General features: G+C 33.2%; 2 protein-coding genes and 1 pseudogene across 2 annotated transcripts; 2 read left to right on the forward strand and 1 right to left on the reverse strand.

Annotated features, from left to right (window-relative positions):
- The first annotated feature begins 1,981 nt into the window (after positions 1–1,981).
- LOC109012843 lies at positions 1,982–7,529 on the forward strand (annotated as a pseudogene).
- A 925-nt stretch (positions 7,530–8,454) lies between these two features.
- Positions 8,455–12,038, reverse strand: LOC109012842 (probable receptor-like protein kinase At1g80640). Its single transcript, XM_018994681.2, has 10 exons — positions 11,668–12,038; positions 11,206–11,376; positions 10,771–11,021; positions 10,541–10,673; positions 10,361–10,424; positions 10,168–10,264; positions 9,908–10,010; positions 9,409–9,527; positions 9,226–9,315; positions 8,455–8,998 (listed from the first exon to the last, which is right to left on the reverse strand). The coding sequence occupies exons 1-10, from the start codon at positions 11,810–11,812 to the stop codon at positions 8,831–8,833; spliced, it is 1,341 nt and encodes a 446-aa protein (XP_018850226.1). The 5' UTR covers positions 11,813–12,038; the 3' UTR covers positions 8,455–8,830.
- A 7,035-nt stretch (positions 12,039–19,073) lies between these two features.
- Positions 19,074–20,305, forward strand: LOC109008229. The gene has a single exon (XM_018988247.2). It carries the CDS (start codon positions 19,344–19,346, stop codon positions 19,890–19,892), a length of 549 nt encoding a protein of 182 aa, XP_018843792.2. The 5' UTR covers positions 19,074–19,343; the 3' UTR covers positions 19,893–20,305.
- The last annotated feature ends 2,012 nt before the right edge of the window (positions 20,306–22,317 follow it).

The following is a 22,317-nucleotide window of genomic DNA, read 5'->3' on the forward strand; positions in this document are numbered from 1 at the left end:
CACAATATTTTCATATTATAATTTTTTTAATTTTTTTTTCTTTTATCAAATATTTAATATATAAATAATGAATAGAATAATTGAATTAAGTTTAAAAAAAATAAACTAAGAAAAAATTAAAAATTTTAAAAAATATGATATATAAAAATTAAAGAGATTGTGTAGCATTACTCCATATTAATTGAACAATCAAAAAGCACTCAATCAGTCACTGCTAAAAAAAAAAAAATCGGATAGAGAGATTTTGTTTTTTTGTGTCAAACATATTGAAGAGCACGGGGTATAGGCTAGGCCCATATTGAATCAAATATATCCATTGTCCAAGGCCCAATAACCCACTAAAACAAAGAAAATAAAAAAGTGATAAAACAAAAAAAAGGAACATGAAGCCAACAAAAAGGCTTGTATCACAAATGAACCAATAAAGGGTAAAGTTTTAGATTGGGCCCGCTAGAAATCTTGCCCAAACCCAACCCATCTATCAGATTGTCCCAACTCTTTATAAAAAGAAAAAACTCCTCTCCTTCAATTAAATTGTATTTTTGGATCGTATTCGTGTCATGTTAAGTCATAAATATTTAACTGTATAAGTCAACTTGAACTTAAATTATTAAGTTAAACGTGTCAAACTTTCAAAGTCTAATCCAATCAATTTAGATAACAGGTCATATCGTAACACTCGTTTTGACCCCGTTTAATAATTAATTATAAATATATTAACACGACACGACTCGTTTAAATCTTTTTGTTTCATGTAAATGAGTTGAACTAAAATATATAACTCATTTGACCTGATTAACATAATTTCACATAAAAATTGAAATCTATATTTATTAATAACCTTAATATATTAAAAAATATTTTTCAAATTTTAAAATATAATAAAACCAATAATACAAATCAATAAATAACAAATATGAGCATAAGTCTAAAATTATAATAAAAATAATAAAAACATAAACATTCTGAGAAATACTAATATTACAACTTAACCATAATAAAATTTTAATTTTGAAATAAATTTTAAATGAGTTAAAATTGGTTGATTTCGTGTTAAGCAGATTGATCAACTATTGACCCGTTTATTAATTTTGTCTTAACGCGTCAACTCGTTTTGATCCAAACTTATTAATATCAAATACAAACCAACTAATTTCGTATCTTATTCGTGTTAAATTCACAATCGCGTCACATATTGACACCCTTCAATATGCCCCAGGGAATCTCTCTTATTCAGTTGTACGAATGTTGGTATTGCAATGTTGATAATTACCAGTAAGAGCATTAGTATTGGTTTATGCATATGCATATACAAAATCACCTATTTTGCATAATCACTTTGTCATTCAAGTAAAATTCTCACATTAGCTAATGCATATTTGAGACAAAATAATATATATATATTTTTTTATTATTATTAATTTTTTGCAAAAATGAATTTTTTATATATATTTTACAATTAGCATCTACTACATATATTTGACATTAATAATACAAATGTAATAATAAAAAATATATTTTTTTATATATTATATTAAAAATATAATAAAATGAAATATATATAATATATTATAATAATAAAATGAATATGCAAGTGAAGATTTGTTGTGTTGTTAAAGAAGAGAGAAAAGAAAAAGATTGTGAGAGAGAGAGTGGGAAGAGAGAAATATTGATTAAAATATATTTTGTAGAGTAAATAATAGTTATTTAAATTTAAATAAGTAATGTTCATAATTAACTAAATATTTAAATATACATAAGTTAATATAAAAAATTTTAAAATTATATTAATATGACTTTAGATATATATATTCATAAATCAATACGAATGCTCAATGTTGTTACTTGTTAATTATTTTTATTAAAAAAAAGTACAATGTTGTACGACTCATAACGACTACCTTACCCCAGGGCCCGGGGCCCTGGACGTGTATATAAGAAAAATGACACCCAAGTACATTTCCTTTTTCGGTTCAGGCTCCGTTGTTTCCAACGCAGAATTAGCTGTGGCTTCTACTTCGTGCACCGAGTGTGAGTTCTGTTCGCATTTACACTTCTAATTCGACGATTTCATTTCGCTAATTAATCGACCTAATTTGTATCATAGTTTCATCGTTTTTGTAGTTGTCGAGTTTCGACCGAATTTTCAGTAATACTTGTTGATTTTACTGATTTCGGTGACTCTCATATTGCTTTCGGTCTGACCTTCTGCTCTTACAATTATTGATTCAGATGGCTTCGACAATGCTTTCCCTAGCTTCAGCCTCTCCATCTACGTCATTCTCGGCGCGCGAGTATCAAGGTACCGCTTCTTTTCATTTCTGATTCCAATTTCATTTACATATTGTTTCTTTTGAAGGGAGGTTTGTGCCAGGTTGCCGAAAAAGATAGGAAAATAAAACGAATCGGAATTTTGGTTTTCATGTTTCTCTTCTTTCTTTCTTTCTTTCTTTTTTTCCATTTTTATGATCCGGACATGTTGTTAGGAAACTAAAACGAATCAGAACTCTGGTTTCTATTTTTTTTTTTTTTCATTTTTAGGATCCATAGAAAAGCAGCACTGGACGGTTGTTTATTTAAACCAGGATATAGAGGTCATTGTTGTTAAGAAAAAATAGGAATAGCAGACAGAGATTGCAGATGATACACAGTGAGGTGATTGTTAATCTGTCTCTTAGACAAATATTGTTTCCCACTCGTATTGAGTTCTGCAAAAGAGAATCTGGCAATTCTATCCTCAGGATACAACATTGTTTGTATACTGTGCAGATTGCAAATTCTTAACACTAAACCATAGAACGAATAGATGCAATAGCAGCTGTTGCAATGTCTCAATTTGAATTTAAATGAAACAGTTACTATCTAAAAAGGTGTAGAAATAACTGTAATTGACAGTTAACAATAACTATCAAAAAAGAAGAAAGAACACATCATTTCGTTTAAGTAAAAAATTCCGTCACTTGCGACGATGCGTAAGTACTTCTAAAGCATCAATGCTTCGTGCGCACGCGCGTGTGGTCACACTACTATTGTGTGTCTACCCTTGTGTTCCATTTTATGTATAGTGATACTCATTCACTTATAAACCATTAAAAGTTTCCTTATCTTTTCAATGTGGGATATTTGAAATAATCCAACAATTGTTAGATATTAAGGAAGGAGTTTTCTCTTCTTTTCTTATGTTTTCTCGGAAACCAATCGTACTTCTTATGTAGTACTTCATCATTAACATGTTCTAATTTGAACAGGGGAAGTTGAAGTTTGGAAGTACTAGCTTGAGCTTCCACAACGAGAAAGGCAAAGTCTTTATTAACACAAAGATATATAGCACAGTGGCCTGCTCTGGCTATGTAGGCGTGGATTAATTTGTCCTTAAGGGGAATAATGGCCTTCCCAGGTTTTCCTTAATATTAAGCGACCATCACGTTGATTTAAGATTTATATAAATTCTGATCATCACGGTATTCACATTGAATCTCTCTCTCTCTCTCTGCCTAGTTTAGATAAAGTTGATTGGTGGCTTTGATCTCTTCTATAGGTGTTGTGTTCTGTTACTAGTTGATAGAATGTTCATGCCTCACTTTGTTACCGAATCGATGCATTCACTTTCTGATTTTATATTGGTTTTCACGAGGCTATAACTAGACTCTCAGTTAGGAGGACTGTAGGAGTATACTTATATGTATGGTTGTTTTTTTGTTTTTTTTTGGCTAGAATGTTTGCTTGTTGTTATTCATATCTGAGTTCTAATCAATTCTGATGTGCAGTCTTTTGGTTGAATATCTATGGTGGCTGCCGTTAACGTTTCTTGTTTTGAGGGTGTCACAATGGCTCCTCCCGATCCAATTCTTGGGGTTTCTGAAGCTTTTAAGGCAGACACACACGAAAGCAAGCTCAACCTTGGAGTTGGAGCCTATCGAACGGAAGAGCTACAACCTTATGAACTGAATGTTGTCAAGAAGGTCCGACTCAATTCCATCATATATATGTCATAAGTTAAAATTTCATTAGTATACACAATTTTACCATTAACATTACATGCTAGCAGTTTTTAACTTCTTACTGCAAAAACTGAGAACTGATTCTTTGACAAGGAAATTGAGTTCACATTAATCATATTGAAACGTTTCTTTCCTAGGCAGAGAATCTTATGGTCGAAAGGGGAGAAAACAAAGAGGTATCTCCATTTGCTCAGATGCATGGTTGACCTAGAGTCATTATTCATGCTTCAAATCACTTACTAAATTTTTATGATTATCCTCAGTACCTCCCAATCAAAGGTTTGGCTGCATTCAATAAGGTGGCTGCTGAGTTATTATTTGGAGCAGACAACCCCGTAATAAAACAACAGAGAGTACGTGGGAATTCAAATGCCTGGAGTTTTTCAAAGACTCATATTGTTTCTTTCTTCTTTTTTATCTATATATAAAAAAAAAATACCCTTACATTATTCCTTCCAGGTTGCTACTGTTCAAGGTCTTTCAGGAACTGGTTCTCTTCGATTAGCTGCTGCTTTTATTGAATGATATTTTCCTGGGGCTAAAGTTCTGATATCATCTCCCACTTGGGGTGTGTATTGCCATTCACTTGAACCTGTATGTGAAATTTGTCTTGACAATAGGTACTGGATTTTCACGACCAACAAAATTGTCCTGCAGGTAATCACAAGAATATTTTCAACGATGCTAGAGTTCCATGGTCTGAATATGATACTATGATCCAAAAACAGTTGGTTTGGATTTTGAGGGGATGGTAGCCGATATAAAGGTTCCAACTTGGTGTAATTGTGCTTTTATTTTTCAGATTTTATCTGGTGTTACCAGCTTTCATCTTAATATCCATGTTTCAATTCAATGTTGGTTCTTTGCACTTTCAGCTGAAATATCCATTTAATTGTAATTTTTTTCAGAATCGGAGAACATCGTACACTTACTATGTGAAAATTGTTTAGTAATTTAGACATATAGACTAGTAAAACTTTGTACTTATGATTTATTTTCCATAAAATTCTCAATTCCAGTCTAAATTGACTTCTATTAACCCATTTACCAATAATTAATCTGTTCTTTATTCAGGCTGCCCCTTAAGGAGCTTTTGTGTTACTTCATGGCTGTGCTCACAACCCAACTGGCATTGATCCAACCCCTGAACAGTGGGAAAAGATTGCCGATATCATTCAAGAGAAGAACCATATACCATTTTTTGACGTTGCATACCAGGTATGATTGCAGAATTTGTTTAAATTTGTCTAAATTGTGATTTTTGATACCCAGCTTTTTGGAAAAAGCCAAGTTTTTAAAATTTTGTTGATATATATTGAAACGCTTTGTCTTCCGGAGAATCATGTAGATTTTTTTTTAATCGAGAATTATCTGCATAGTGTGTTCAAATCTGTACGTATAAATGCTTCAGGGATTTGCTAGTGGAAACCTTGATATAGATGCAGCATCTGTGAGATTATTTGCTGCATGGGGTTTGGAGCTTCTGGTTGCCCAATCATATAGTAAAAATCTGGGCCTTTAGGCAGAAAGGATCAGAGCAATCAATGTTGTCTGCTCATCAGCAGATGCTGCAGCAAGGTATGGTGAACCCAATATCCTATGATCTGCTCACTTTCTGGTCTATGGTTAAATCATCATTCCCACAAAATATGTTCACGATGAGATGAAAAAACTAACCCTATCAAAAGGTCACCTATTAAATAAGTTTCTGTGTCTGCAACCATTCAGGCATTGTCTATGCATCTCCATTTGGATATTTGATATCAGTGTCAAAAAACATGAATCCCAATCCCCCCCTCCCCCCCGACATCAATGTCCTGAATCTAAGGGAAACAGAGTTGAATAATGCTATTGGCTTGGCATGAATGTGATTTGAGCCTGAGAACTCCCCAAAATCTGCAAGTGGAGGCATTTCCTGAGTTCGTGCATGCATTTGAAAGACGAAATAGAAAGTAATGAAGTATTGGGGGAAGATTTCATCAATGATCTTAGCACATTCGTCTCTCAACATTCATGAACTAAATATTTGGTGGGCAGTTGTCATGGCAAGAGTGTCTTTCACACCATCAGTTTCCCCCTTATGTGTTTTTTAAAATAATTAGGCATGATCAACCCAGAAGCTCCAGAAGTAGAGAAATTATTGAAACAGAAAGTATTCCCTGAGATCCGCTTGATGGGTATATTTTTATATATTTTCAGGGTGAAGAGCCAACTGAAAAGACTTGCTCGACCAATGTACTCCAATCCTCCTATTCAGGGGGCCATGATTGTTGCCAATGTTGTTGGGGACCCAGCTCTCTTCAATGAATGGAAAGCAGAAACAGAAATCATGGCTGGAAGGATAAAGAACGTGCGACAGAAACTTGATAGCCTCTCTGCAAAAGATAAGAGTGGGAAGGATTGGTCATTTATAGTTGAGCAGATTGGCATGTTCTCATTCACGGGCCTGAACAAAGATCAGGTAATTGCCTCTTCTCAACTCCCATCAGAACATCCAAGTTTTATGCCCATAAGCTTTTGTTTCCCTGATCTTTTTTTTTTTTTTCTTTGACATCGTGGATTCCCTGGTCTTATTTCTTATTAGGGTAATGCTACATACAATCTTGGAGCGTGCAGTTTTCGCATACTCCCTTTAAAAAAAGTGAAAGCCAGCATTAAAAAATTATTTTTTCATGTGTCACAGATTTACCCATATTTTTCAAAGGGAGTATTTAATGACTGCACACTCTAGACTATAAATATCATTTTTCTTTTTATTAATAATAACTAGTCAAAGCTAATACAATTGTATATATTTCCCAAATTATGGGTATATACCTCTTCAACTTCTTTATATGCATTGCTTAATAGCCCACCCCGCATCAAGTTCAATTGATTTTTTTTTCCTTTTAGACCAAAAGCTTTTGTTTCATCTTCATTGAGTACTAGCTTCCCTGTTAATTGTCATGTATATTTTCGGGATTTATGACTGTGGTCAACTGTTCACTCATACCTGAAACCAGTTACAATATCCAAATACCTTGAAACTGTGTGGTTACTCTGAAAGTGCAGTTTGCAATACAATGGTGCACGGAACTGGCATGTACAATGTTTTATAATGTTGCATCTTCTTGTTGTGTGATCAGAGCGACAATATGACGACCAAGTGGCATGTATTCATGACAAAGGATGGAAGGATATCCTTGGCTGGATTATCTTTGGCCAAATGTGAGTACCTTGCGGATGCCATCATTGATTCATTCCACAATTTCCGTTGAAATTAATGGATACAGAGTCACATTTTTGGGGTACAATATGCAAACTAGTTACTGAGTAGGAATTATAACAACGCAAGTTGATATTTGAAGTTCAAATTGAGGCCATTCCATAGTTGACAATTTCTAAATTCAAAAATTTATAATGACTCTGTGTAAGGGTGCATGACTGGTGTTGCGTAAAACTGAAGTATCATCTGGTCTTGTTTATTGGATGATACGTGGTTTCTTACGCAAAATATGCGTGCACACTGCACAGGCATGCCTTTGCACGCGTCCACATGCAGAAAGTTTATGAAGGCTCACTTTGAGTTTATACCGACAACGTTTTGGGCCAGGTAGCTTACACTTTTAACAGTGCCGCATGATTTAGGCTTCATTTAATTCTCAAATTCAGTTGAGTTTAGTCTAATTTTAAATTAAATTTAACATCTAAATACTCAATTCTTAAATTATTAAATTCATCTCAATTTAAAATATTTTTACACATGGAACCCATAATCTCTTTTAACTTAAAATATCTTTATATGTGGAACTCACAATCTTTTTTAATTTCTCATAAAACATATTAAACTTATCTTAACATTTAAACACATTTTAAACTCAATTTAGATGGGCCTCCCATAATGGAAATGAGAGGCTAAAGCTATATATAGTCTTAGACACTGTAAATTTTATGTATTCTTTTTGAAAAAAATGAAATTTATTATTATAAAAATAATTTTTTTATATAAATTTCATATTTATTTATTTTTTGTAAAGATAATACGCATGACCATCCTAAATCTGCAAATATTATTTTTCTTTAGATTATATTAGAGAGCAAAAGAATTGAGAGTGGAGAGGGTGGGAAGTCCCTTGCCATTGTACACTTTCATGGTATGATTGGCACAAGTAGATTTTTTTTTTCTCTCTTTTGTTGTTATACTTTCGTTTGTCGCTTTGCATTGAGGCCGTACAGTTAACTTCCATCCAAAATATTTGCAAAGGGGTTGACTATCGTGCCGCATTGCTGCATTTAGGATGTCTTCAGATTATGGTACCCTACTCTGTTCTCTTTTTGGACTGTTTTCAGTATATTCCGACAGTGCAGAAAAACTAGTGCTTTTTTATAAACGCAAGATTATGAGCAACCTTTTTTTTTTTTTGGAAAAAAAAAAAAAACTGAGATGAAAACAAGAATTTACATTCTCGCAGTATTATCATGAAAGACAAATGGAGCTCCAGAGGTATTACCACTAGCAAAACTTTCAAAACATACACCAATAAATGGTGGGAAAGGGTGAAGAATAGAATCATCAGCTGAACTATTCAACGTTCTCCAAGAGGACCGATTATATGCACTGGTAATTTTCGGGAACTCAAGAACTAGACTGCTTCAATTTACAAAATATGAAAAACCATTAATTCTCTTCTGCTCCAAACCAATGCTTTTCGTTCTCTGACAAAACCATCATGTGTATGTATCTATATATCTATATATCTATATATGCGTGTAAAGGAGAGAAAGGTAATCGATGTGGATCTTTAATTTACGCAACCCTAGTAATAACGCAGCAGCGGCAACGCTCTGTATCAGTGACTAGAAGGAAGTATGGAACCATCTGGTGGCGTTGCTTGTGCAACTCTGAGAGTGCCTCCAAGCTCAACGGGAACCAGAGGAATGAGAGAATGCAAGACATCTGTTATTAACGGGCGGTAGCTTGGTTCTGGTTGCACACATAGCACAGCTACAGCAGCAACCTACACAATCATTTCATAATATTGGGTGCAATCAGTTCAAAAAATAGGATGAATTTCTAAGACCCAAATATGAGAGCTGCGACCTGCCTAAGAAATCATTCATCCTGAGTCTCAAATTGCCACACAACCATTTCAAGGATCCCAAGTTGCACCCATTAGGAAAACTAAAAATGGGTAAACAATATTGAATTACAAGAGTAAAGGTAAGGAATAATCACTTCACAAACCTGGCATAGGTGTTTAAGATCCATTGTATCTTTTATCGCAGGATCCACAATATTTGGGAGTTTAGATCTGTCTGTGAGCTGGGGCATGGCCTGCATCCATATATGGCTATGGTATTAAGTTCTGAAGTTCAAATGTTTTTTAATGGTATGCACATAAGAACTGTTTTAAGAGTGAGGCATTACCCATGTGACCATAGATTGACACTGAGCTGGAGCCAGTTTTTCCACAGGCCTTCTTCCCAATAGAAGCTCCAGAAGCACGACTCCAAAGGCATATACATCACTTTTATCCGTCAATTTACCTGGAAGATTAAAACTACTTGTTTTCATACAAGAATCCTAAGATGCAAAAACTAGATCAGCCTTAGAACGCACTTAAGTCATTAATGAAATAATTTTCAGGGTTGTCTAGATAATGATTGATCCAGATGCACTGAAGTGGTAGTACACGTGCATGTGCTCAAGATAGCGTTAATCAAAAGACATAATAATGAGTTTAAACGTATATCAAAATCAGCACCGTCTCACAACATCATTGCAGCGTCAGAGGTCCAAAACAATAGTCATATTACATTATGGAAGAGAATTTAAACATATATATATATATATGGAGAGATATGGCAACCTGTCATATATACTTGAAGAATACCGTGAGCAATAATTGTAATTTTAGTAGGCATACCATCTAAAAGATACTCTGGAGCCACGTAACCCAAGGTGCCTGAAAGCTTGATGTTGTTTTTGTTTTGGGCTGCATCGGTTACAGCAAGACCAAAATCCGAAAGCTGATTCCAGACAATGCGTGTGTCAGACAGTCAGAGAGAGAGAGAGAGAGTTAAATGGGAGATAATAAAAATGTATAATGGCAATATATTAAGACAAATTTCAGCAATTTTATAAAAGAAATCGAAGACTTCAACGATTTTCTCAAATATATTTTACCTTAGCATTGAAGTTGGAGTCCAGAAGTATATTAGATGATTTCAGATCTCTATGGATCACTGATGGGTTGCAGTGCTCATGCAGATATTCTAATCCTCTGGTCAATATTTTCCAACATGTTAACATTGAAGTCCCAATAAAATGATTTTAAAAAATTTTAAAAAAAAAAAAAAACTCTGGTAAACAAGCTCACCTTGCTGCATCAAGGGCAATTTTCATCCGCCTATGCCAAGTTAATGCCGAACCACGAGAAGGTCCTATTCATATCAATTGAATTTGGAAAATAAAGATATTAGCATTATTAAATTCAAATTCTTTTTTAAACTTCCATCTTCAGATGGTCAAAGCGAAGAAGAAGATATAGATGCTTTACCATGCAATTGAATTTCCAAAGACCCATTTTGCATCAATTCATAGACAATAAATCTAGTCTTGCAATGAATGCAGCAACCCAGTAGAGAAATTATATTTGGATGTTGAGTTTTGCTTAACAAATCAATCTCATTCTGCAAATCCAGATGATAATTTAAGATCGGAAGAAGAGGGTCATAACAAATTCAAAGAGAAATGAACTCATATATATGGTTTAAAAAGAAAAATTACCTCGAATTCCCTCTCGCCGTCCTCAGTTTCACAGTTAAGTTTCTTCACTGCAACATTCAAGTTGTCATCCAATTGAGCCTTGTAAACACATCCAAATCCGCCCTCTCCCAAGACATTACTATCTCGAAAATAGTCGGTTGCTTTTTCAAGTTGCTTGTAGTCAATCATTGGAACAGATCCTTTCTTACCAACCACTTTTATGGAGTTGAATTTAGTAAAAAAGGGAGCTAAAGCAAGTCCCTTTTCAGCATCTTCGTATCCAAAACAAACCCAACAACACAGAACGCACGAAACAAAGAATCTCAGAACAAATATTATAGAAGCACGATATGAAAGAGTCTCGGAGCACTATCATATATAACTGATTCACATTCTCCAAAACCCAATGATGGTTAAGTTGGGAAAGAAAATAGTTTTTGTCGCGTAAGGATGTACCTGAATTCAGAACACTTTTTCCATGGGATTTGTGAGAAAACTTCCTGCGATAAATCCACAAACATAACAAAGACAAAATGGTTGCAGCAAGGGTAGTGCAGGCAACAACGAGTACTATTAGCATTTTCTTGTGTGTATGCGTATGAGACTCTTCGGTTCCCACTTGAATTCCTGGTTCGCATGAGGATTATAGATATATAGAAGTTAGCTATAGCAAATCGGGAAAATCTCATCAATTATACGATTACCAAGTTTAGAGATACAATCAAAAAGGGCAAGAAAATCCACATCAGAAAATAATTGTTTAATCTTAACAATAAATGAATAGAATCGACAAAAAAAAGAAAAAAAAATCATACGACAGCATCAGAGATACTGTATTTTTGTCATTGTTTTTTAATTTGAATTTTCGAACTGAATTGGCCCACTACCCAACTAAAATACAGTACGACATTAGAGTACCTGGGGAGAAGGCAGCCATTGATGTGGAAATCGGAGAAACGGGTGAGACCACTGGCGAGGAAACAGAAGCTACTGGCGTGGCACCAACCCCAATGGGTTTACGAAGACAGTAAAACAGCAAAACAAAGAAAAGAAGAAGCTTCATTGTTGGCTGTTTCAATGTGAAGTTTTTGTTAAGAAAAACTCTATATGCAAAGGCCGGATCTTGCGGTCTGAAAAAGGACAAGAGAGAGAAGGCTATGGAATATAGATGGATGCTTAGTTTTGTTTTAAATTATTTTGTACGAATTTTCGTTCTTTCTTTTTTTCTCCAGGAACAGTCGGTCTCCGTCTCTTCTCTATCGGCATCTGCGATCCCAATAACGCAAAAAGGGAAGAAAAAGAAAGGGAGAGGAAAGGCAATTTATATGGGAAGTAGGGACAAGTGCACGAAAATCATGTGGGCAGTCATGAAAGCAGAGTTGGTCCAAAAATATAAATCCAAAAAGCTGCAAATGCTTGTTTATGCTCTCTCTTATAGGCCTTACTCTTGCCCATATACAGTCAACCACTATTCGACATTTTGAATTCCCAATAATAATAACATTTCTTGCACCAAAATTCAAAATTTTTTAATAATAATAACATTTAAACTTTATATTATTTAGTGAAATTTTTTATCTCAAATATTATAAAATACTTTATTAATCATTAAATAAATAAATAAATCTCAACGAAAGCCCGAATAAAACTAGCATTTTCCTCAAATTTTACATATTGCTTAATAAAAATTCTCTTCAAATCACGTAAGGATTTATGACAGAAAATACCATTAATGCTGATCCCTTTCGTCCTTTTTACTTTACAGGGAACAAAAAATGGACTTATCACGTGTTAGGTGAGAGGACGCTATAAAACAGTTAGCACACGGGCATTATATATAAGAAAAATTCTAACGCACACCAATAAATAATTTATTACTTTTATTATTTTATTTAAATACACATATTTTTTAAAAAAGATTATTGATATTTCTTTGTATTATGTCCCATGTCAGCACGTCATTAGCTAATGAAAAATGATATTTATAGTATTACAGTGTATAAGTTTTGCATATTTAAAAATAATAAATAAAATTAAGATAATAATAAATTATTTTTAATAATAAATTTCATTTTTTTTAAATAAATACGTAATATTTATACAACATAAGATTATAGTGTAAGTAATATTACTCTTGCCCGTGACGAGGTACCCAAAATCATGGAGGGCCCACAGGTATTATATCATAATCAACGTTAGGGTCAAAGAGCCAAGGGTCGCTAGAGTGTCATCATCAGGGCATTATGATGAGTTTATATGCAGAAAATGACATTTATTATAAGCCCAAGTTACGTACTCATATCCCAGAAATTGCTCTACTTTTAATTATTATAATTGTTTAGGATATTTTATATATATTATTTTTAAGAAATATACTTTTAGACTAGACGGTATTAAGGTATGATAACTCCCTATATAAAAAACAAAATTTTCAATGTATGACACAATGATATATATATTCTCTTCATGTATTTCTTAAGAATAATACTACATACAGTCATGCAATACGCGAATGTGGTGCAATCGTTATGAAAAGGAATGAGGTCCACTATTAAAAAATTAATTTCTTTTCATATGAGTCTCATATTTATTCACTTTTTTTAAAACGACTGCACGACATTTCCACACTCACGACTACAAGTATCATTTCTCATTTCTTAATCTATGCAACAAAGATTATATTAAATCCTTATTTATGAAATATTATTTCTATTATTATTGTTTTATCCGATATATAAGGAATTATAAATTGTAAATTCCTAAACATGCGGGCTACCATGCTTTTATTGGCTGATTGCATCATTTGATTGATTCTATAAGCTTTGTTTAAGATACTTACAGCTATTTATGTTGGGCAGTAGTTCTTGATCCTAGTTGTTAAACGTCATATCTTCCTAAATCATTTATCAATCTCGCAATTAAAGCCGTGCGATTCGTGAGAGCCCCATTACACTCCACTCTATAAATGTCTACTCATCCATCAGGCCTAGAATAATACATAATCATTTTGAAGATTGTATTTCATATTGAGAGTGTGTATATATATATATAATAAGTTATTTTTATTTATAAATCAGCGTGAAAAATACATAATTTACATTATTAATATAGCACGATTTGATTTGCAAGATTCGAGTTTGTAAATTTTTTTTTATCACAAATCAAATATTGTCACATTAACATTGTAGAATGTGTCAAATTTATATAATGGCTACAATGAAAAGTTTGTCGGAGTTATTCTATTTTTAAGTATGTATGTAGAGCATGTCATTCACATAATTTAAATATACTTTTTTGATTTATAATATTTAAATTTTAAAATTTATATTTCTAATCAAATTATATCATGTAAACGTATACTATGTATGTTCTATATACCGATTTGAGAATATAAATTTTCAAAGTCGGTCTAATAATGCCCATAATCGATGGTTATACCACCAAACGTTTTTAAAACCAGTTGCGCCCACACTTTCAACAATATATATATTCCCAAAAAGAACATTGAAACAAGTGAATGCAAGCACTGATTAGGATAGGAGGTGGTTTCTTGCACTTTATTGGAAAATTTCGAGGGGAAAAAATAGTTATGTTAGGTAATAATTCTTTAGAGAGAGAGAGATGATGGGTTTAAAATTCTCAGAAATAGAGTAGGGTGGTTCGACAGCTTAGACTTGAGGCCAGTTTGTCTGGAATTTGATAGACCCATTATCTGAGTTTTGGATGAAAGCTATAACCCCAAGTTTAGACAATGGGCCCACGCCTTACATCATACTCGAACAACTAATCACAACAACATTATATATTCATTTATTTATATGTTTCAGATAGGCAGAAAAATAATGAAAACAAACAAAAGAACATCATTTTTTTTTTATCCAATCATATTCATACATATGGTCTGGTCAGCACTTTCGGCCATCAGAGGTAGTGGATCCCAGCATGGGCCACAGTTTTGGGCCATTTAGACTAGGCTATAGTATACATTTTACCACGCTAGTGATTTATTAAAAAAGCCCAAAAAATGTAAATGACAATCGATGGGATGGTTTAGCCATCAAGTGAAACTGGGCTCGTGGCCTCTCGGCCGTTAGCTTTGGACTTTTTTATTGAAGCCCATAACTCAACCAGTATTTTCTTGTGTTTTCTTTTAAAATTAATAAATTTTTTATACGATATAATTTAACTTAAAATATAAATTTTAAATTTAACTTAATATTTTAAATTAAATATTAAATTATGTGCATGATTTATAACTTAAAAATATAATAACTATATAATATATTCCAAAGTAAGCGAATTATGTCCATAGTATTTTTTTTTTTAAAAATAAATTCGTTATTTTGAAGAAGAACTCTATTTATAAATAATTATTTATTGTAGATTTATCATAAGATTACATCATCTCTGTTTTTGTGAATTAAATTTGAAAATAGAAATTCAGTTTTTTATTTTCTTTTTTTAAGAAAGTGAAAAACTTTTAATATACAACCAAATGCCAATCCTGTATCAGTTGACGCGTGCCAGCTAAGTTTTGCAAAAGGTTTGTCAAAGAGTGAAAGGAAAAGGACGGTCCAGCCGGCAGCCGAAACTCCCAAATGGAAGTCGCTATCGACGGCTACATCATCCCACTCGGAGAAAGACACGTGTACCTGTTATTCGCTCACAGCTTTCGGCTACTATATTTGCCCTTCGGTTCGGGATTAACTACAACACGTACCCTCGAAGCGTTGGATGTTGACTTCAGACGGATGAAACCTCCTACTCCTCCTCCTCTTTGAATGCGTGTTTTTCCAATCAAAGACCAGGGTCAACTTTTCAAATCGTGTCGGCCTATCGTATTGAACGATGACAAAGATAATAATAATGTACATAAATTAGAGGAAGAAAGGGCTGATACTAATGTGAAGGATCTTTGACTATCATATTTTTTAACAAATATTTACAATAATCAAATACAATATAAATTTAACTTAACATATGTAAAATTTATAATTTTTGTTAATTTTTCATAAATACATTTAAATTTATATTAATATTCAAATACTTTTAAACTTATTTTAAGTAAGTCTTATAGAACTCATTTTATAATCTCAATTCACTACTATTCATAAAGAATTTAATTCAGTTCAACTTAACATCAAAACGTAATTTAAATATCATTTCTCATCCTATTAATACATATTAGTATTTTTTTTTTCTATTCTAGACACCACTGTCATCCTTACTCACACTTAGATAACACGACATAATGTAAATAATTACTATTTAAATTATAAGTATTGCAACACATACATATAATTTTATACATAATATTATATAAATTACAATTTGATTTTATAGGTATATTATTTCTTTTTAAAATTTTAAACTTTTACCAACAATAAAATAGTATTTTCCTTAAACAATTGATACAATAAAATGTGCGACGGCTAAAAATATGATTAGAGATAAGGAATTTAGTTTTATTTTTTATTCTTTATTTTGACCTAAATGAAATGGTCAGAACGATGATAACTAGAGTAATGGAAATTTTAGCGCACCGCATATGATTGCTTCTTCAAAGACGCGATGGCAACTTGGTAATTGTGTGGAAGAGAAAGGGATAATAATTGAACTCGTAGATAATTATGCCAGCGGAAGGTTCGCACCCACGTCAGATACGAGTATTTCACAGCAGTGTTAGGCTTGGCCGTTTCCTTCCTATCATAAAAACAAAAACAAAAAAGGTGTGGCCCTTCTAGTCCTTTACAGCAAACGCGCCTCAAGAGCGTGACAACATATATTTTTATATATAATTGTACCATAATTATTATCCGTATTTAAAGCTATTGAAAATGCAAGAATTTAGGCTTGATTTGATATTTAAATGAAATGAGATAAGATGAAAAATTTATAAATAATAATAAAATTATTTATAAATATTAATAAAATTATTTAAGTTAATATATTTTATGAACTTTTAAGAAAGTAAAAAAATTAAATTAAAATATTATTCTTGTTTTAGAATATGAAATAGTCGACTTTTTTTTTTAAAAAAATTTTTGGAAAGTTATAACGAACATGTAATGATTATATGAAAAAATTGAAATTAAAAAAATACTTTTATTTGAGTGATGTTCGAATGTTGAAATGAGACGAGCCCTTAATATTTTTTCTAGAGTTACTTTATTTTTAAGTCATTTACATCATTTAAATTGTTGAAAAAATATATTTATCATTCTTATATTATGCACCTATTTTTTATTTTTTATTCATTTTACTTAACAGATGTGTGGTATAAAGATAATGAATAGAAAAACTCTAAATTGTAAGACTTGATTGGTAAGATTTAAATTTTAAAATCTCTATAATTATATCATATAAATATTTTATTACGTGTTATCCACGTCAGTTTATAAATAAGATTTTTATTTTTTTAGCCTATAAAAATATCTTCTTCTTTTTTTGTGCAATTCCTTTTACACAGAAAGTTTACACAGATTTAAAATATTTTCACAATTCAAAATAAACTCATTCTCAATTTTATTTAAAGAAATGAGATGTCGGCCCAAATTTACTAAATTAGCTTCACTGTTAAGGAAGGATCAAAATATTATGTGCTATTATTTAAAACCACGTGCCTAAAATTAAATAGTACACTTCACATTTATTTTCAAAATTTGAAAATTAAATATACTTTTTTTTTTATCTTTTTATTTAAACAAATTTACTACGTACAACCGTCCTTGTAAAACCGTGGGCAACCGGATGACGTGGCTCTGACAATTTATTTTTTAAAAGGAAAAAAAATGGAGAAGACATCAAACGAAAAAATAAGAAGGACTGAGATCTCAAAAGAAGAAAGGACTGTGCAGTTCATCGGCTTGAAATCGAGAATGTCAGACATCATCCAAAGAAACTGTAGTCAATGGAAAATTAAATTCTCAAGAAAAGCGTTATGCAGAGAAAGTGATTGAGCAAAGGGAGAAAATCATGGAGGGCATAGATGACGGAGGGATACAGATGATGTTGGACTCCAAAGACATGCAGCAAAAGAGCAAAGCCTTTGACAAGCTCATTGACCGCATCGAAGATCGCCAGCTCGACTCCACTCGCATCCAAGAGGCAATGGCGTCGATTGTGGCATCAACATAAGTGGATTGGAAAGCAACGAGATTGAGAGAGAAAGAACTGGCTTATGTTAAGATTAACGCAGCTGATTTTTTTTTTTTTAACGCCATACAAATCATTGCCAACTGCCTTTAGAATATTTTTCAAAATATAAGCGAAATCCTTCACATTAAAAAAGATTTCTACTTGATTTTTGTATTGAAACTGCCATCTAAATGCAAACTCTGACGGATGTAGCTTTTAAAAAAAAACTGACTTTATCAAGGAATTCGATCATCCAAAATTTTTCATACCAAAGGGCTTCACTAAGTTGAGAGTTTCAAAAGCTGTGAATCTTGCAAAAATAAAGAAGGTTAGACCACCTCTCATCCTCCAGCTGTGAATCTTGTGAAGATGAAGGACTCTGTTTGCGAGGGAGGCTTGAAGGATGCTGAAGAAGTAGCACAGGGAAGTTCGTGGGGGTCTATGGCTGGGGGAAAGAGAAAATGAGTGAGTGGGGAGAAGAAAAAAAAAAATCGAAGGGGAGAGAGAGAGTGTGTGTGTGTGTGTTTGAAACTAGAGAAAATTGAGAAGAAAAATGGTTATATGTCGCTGGCTGGGGAAAGAGAAAATGAAAGAGTGGGGAGAAGGAAAAAAAAAATTGAAGGGGAGAATGAGAATAAATAATTGAGACAAAGAGAGCTCATAGGGGAACGAAATGAAAGTGGATAAAAAATAATATTTTTTATGCAACCGATTACACGGGAATTATCCAACCGGTTGCAAGTAAAGTTTTTGTTATTTAAATATATATGTTTAAATATTAATATATATATTTAATGGAATAATAAAAATAATTGATAGGTAGTGTAAGAGAATATAAGTACAATTTAAATAAATATTTAGTTAAGATTGTGTTTAGATATTGAATTGAATTGAGATAATAAAATATTGTTAGAATATTATTATTATTTTAAATTTTAAAAAAGTTAAATTATTTATTATATTTTGTATTAAAATTTTAAAAAATTATAATAATAAATTAAGATAAATTTAAAAACCAAACCAACTTCAAGGCATAGGGAACGAGAAGATAAGATAAAATTATTTGAGTGACTAGATGGGGCGTGTGACACACGGGGTACCTGTTGAGAGTGGTTTTACTGCTTAAGCATCCAAGGGATTGGCCATGGTTGTCTTTTGGCCTTCGGGACACACACATTTCCATTACCCTTATAAGTAACCGCTGCTCCTCCACGACCAAACACATTGAGGTTCATCTGCAAATACATTTCTTCTCCTCCTCTCCTCTCCTCTCTGGAAATAGAGAATTTCCCCTCTTGAATTCTCTCCGATTGAAATATAAAATTCTCCGTACTTCTACAAATTTTCTCTCTTGAAATTTCAGATTAGTTTTTCCCTTTATACGAAATATCTTTCCCTTTGTAAGAACCTGCCCTTCTGTTATCTGTATCTTCAATTTCATATCTGCTTTCAGTATAATGGGTGTTGTGGCTGTCCTAAACCCTCAAGATTGTCTAGAACAGCCTTTCTCTCGGAAGACCCTAATCTCTCCGACTCACATGAAGAAGTCCCGAAACCCTAACCCTAACGGGGCTAACCGCATACAACCCGACCGTAGGAAAAAGAGCCCTACGCCGCCTAGCACAGCCATCCTGGGTCCTGCTCCGAGACTTTCCGTGACCCAGCAAGCGCTCTCCTCCAAGAGCCTCGTCATGGGTCAGGTCAAGATCCTTAAACGCGGTGAAAAGCTGAACGACACGGCGTCTGATAAGGAGAACCTTAGAGTGCCGGATCTGGGATCGACGGAGTGGCTGGGTCCGGATCCGGGCTCGGTGCCGTCTCGGATCAAACTGTCGACGGCGTCGAACGGAGTCTCCGGGTTCTACGCCGGGTCCTCGGTGTTTGTTGCGTCACCGCCCCCTAGTTCGCTTCCCTTACCGGTTTTTTTCATGAAGAAGTGTGTTCCTGGAAAGAACGAAGATGTTGCGAGCGACTTGCGTAGGATTCTACGGCTCGATTTAGCATAACCTTGTGGTGGTAGGATGGTTCGGCAGTCTATAATCAACTGTGGATGTGGAATAGTTGTGGTTTTGGTTTATCTGATTCTCGATCTTCCCTTACATTTTATCGAGGCGAAGGTCGAGTTGACGACCCTAAAGCAATTATGGTATCAAGTAGTTTTAGATTGTTCTTTGAAAGAAATTTCAAGTCTAAATTATCGTGTAAAGGATTAGGTTTCATTGGGGTTTGTTGGTTTTGGGTGCTTGGATTTGGATAGTAAGGTTGATGCGTGGGTTTTGTACCTAGTTTGTACTTTCTTTCTGGTTTGGGTGGTGGTTCTTAGATTGTTGTTAAAGGTTCGAGCGTCTAAATTTATAGGTTTGGTTTGTGTTAAATTTCTGTTTGATGAATGAAAACGATCTGTTTATTTGTCTTACAATTTGTAGTGACGTGGATTATGGGAATTTGTCTAATTCGAAACCCAAAATTGCTCATACTGTAAAGATTTCTGAATTTTCCAGAGCTTCATGATTCATGTGGAGGAGCTCTGAACTATCGAATCGTGAAAGCCCAGACCGCCAAATGGATCAATTAAATTCCAAATGGTGCTTTTGACACAGCCACCGCCCTGTCTTATGGAAAGTGGTTGGTGATCATAAATCTCTTGCGCCTCCGAGAGTCTAGTTTTACCCTCGTCTATTTTTCATGAGGATATGTCATAGGACCGGTTCTAATCAAGATGATTAATCAACTGTTTGTATCTGAATGTTCAATTCTGGGCTACGAAGGGAAACATGCCGAAAGCCTAAAGAATTCGGAGTTTCTTCGTTAGAAGAAAGTCGGAAACCTTACTCTCCACCTTGTCATCTAGCTCAATTTTTTGTGAAAAGACTTGCAAATTCTTGAACACTATTCTCTTTAAATGTATTTGCTATTGAATGCCATCATGAACAAAGCCGATTTGGGTTTGGATTGGGAGATGATTTGAGATCATCTCAACTTATCTTATTATTATTTTATAAATCTTACTACTATTTACAAACCATCTCAATCCAAATCCATGTTTTGATTTTTTCGCTTGTCATGACTCAACTATCCACCGCAATTGGAAATGGAGTTATCCTTTACAGTCAGGCATGGTCCACCCCCATAGGGAGTATAGATGAATTCCATAGGTGGCCTCAATAATTATGGGTTTTTTTTTTTTTTTTAAATGAGCAAAATAGGCAATACGTATGGTTTGGAACTGCAACTGTTCAGACCTATTTTATTGTGTTACCTACTTGTTTTTGCAGCCAATGAATTGGTTTCACCTACCATATTTACTAGAACTGAATTCCATGACATCATTCACAACAGTTCCTTTTGGGGTAATGACTTGTGAAGAAGATTTTCCGAATATGTGAATGGGAGAAATTCACTCCACTGGATTTCCTGACTTGGCGATCAATCTTCTTCTAAGACACGTCCACAGAATGGAGCAGGGTACAACCAGACGATAAAGGTCATAAATTAATGATTCAAAGCCCGAATCCAATGATGCAAAGCAAAACCAGAGAGGGCTTGTTATTTCCATGAAATTAGCTTTAATAATTCTAAGATATAAGATAAGCTGTCCCCTCTACTCTCCATGTTGCACCCGATTGCCCTCTCTCTGTCTCTATGGACCGTGGCTCGGCTACTACTCCACTACTTGGGCTCCAAGCTACTGCTCCATCTCTTCCAACCAAGCTTCTACTTCACCTACTAACAATAACCTCATACGAATGTTCAATATGGACGTGAATTTTATAAAAATAAATTTATAAATTAACTGATTATAAAATATATTTAGCGTTTCATGTTAAAATATGATAGTTTCATTTTTCTTATTTATTATTTCATACACTATTTATTATTATTATTAATATTTTATTTTATTTTTACTAAACTAATCGAATTATTCTACTAATCATCTCTATGCCACATACATGATAAGATAAAAAAGTAAAAAATCATCTATAATATGTAGTATAAAAATAATAAATAGAATTTTTTCATATTTCACATGCACTATTACTTTTTTGCAAGTTTGGCGTGCAATCGTCACTTATTATGACTCATTGTATTCATAAATGGATTTAAAATATAACTTTTTTATATGAGTCATACTATACATAAGTTTTATACTCTGCACATTAATTAAAAAATGTAATTTTATTTTTTTATCTTCGTATTTCATATTTTATAAATCAAAAAATATGAGGATAAAAAGATAAAATCACATATTTTTAAATGATGTGCAGAAGCGTAAGACTTATATCTAAAGTTTTTCCTTTTATATATATAAAATGAGGTAATAAGTTTCCGCAATTGCTAATGTTTCAATAGAAAATAGAGCACTGCTGTGGTAACTTTTTTGTGTTTATAACTATTTTACCACTTTAAAATAAAATAATATTTTTTTAAAAT

The sequence above is a fragment of the Juglans regia genome, chromosome 8 (assembly GCF_001411555.2).
Source record: "Juglans regia cultivar Chandler chromosome 8, Walnut 2.0, whole genome shotgun sequence".
Taxonomy (NCBI): Eukaryota; Viridiplantae; Streptophyta; class Magnoliopsida; order Fagales; family Juglandaceae; genus Juglans; species Juglans regia.

Bases quoted from the DNA above. Each gene is read 5' to 3' on its own strand.
- LOC109008229 (XM_018988247.2), top strand. From the start codon at position 19,344: ATGGGTGTTGTGGCTGTCCTAAACCCTCAAGATTGTCTAGAACAGCCT.
- LOC109012842 (XM_018994681.2), bottom strand. From the start codon at position 11,812: ATGAAGCTTCTTCTTTTCTTTGTTTTGCTGTTTTACTGTCTTCGTAAA. The intron at 11,022-11,205 runs GTACATCCTTAC...TTGGATACGAAG, and splicing joins AAAAAGTGTTCTGAATTCAG to ATGCTGAAAAGGGACTTGCT. The intron at 10,674-10,770 runs GTAATTTTTCTT...CTGGATTTGCAG, and splicing joins ACGGCGAGAGGGAATTCGAG to AATGAGATTGATTTGTTAAG.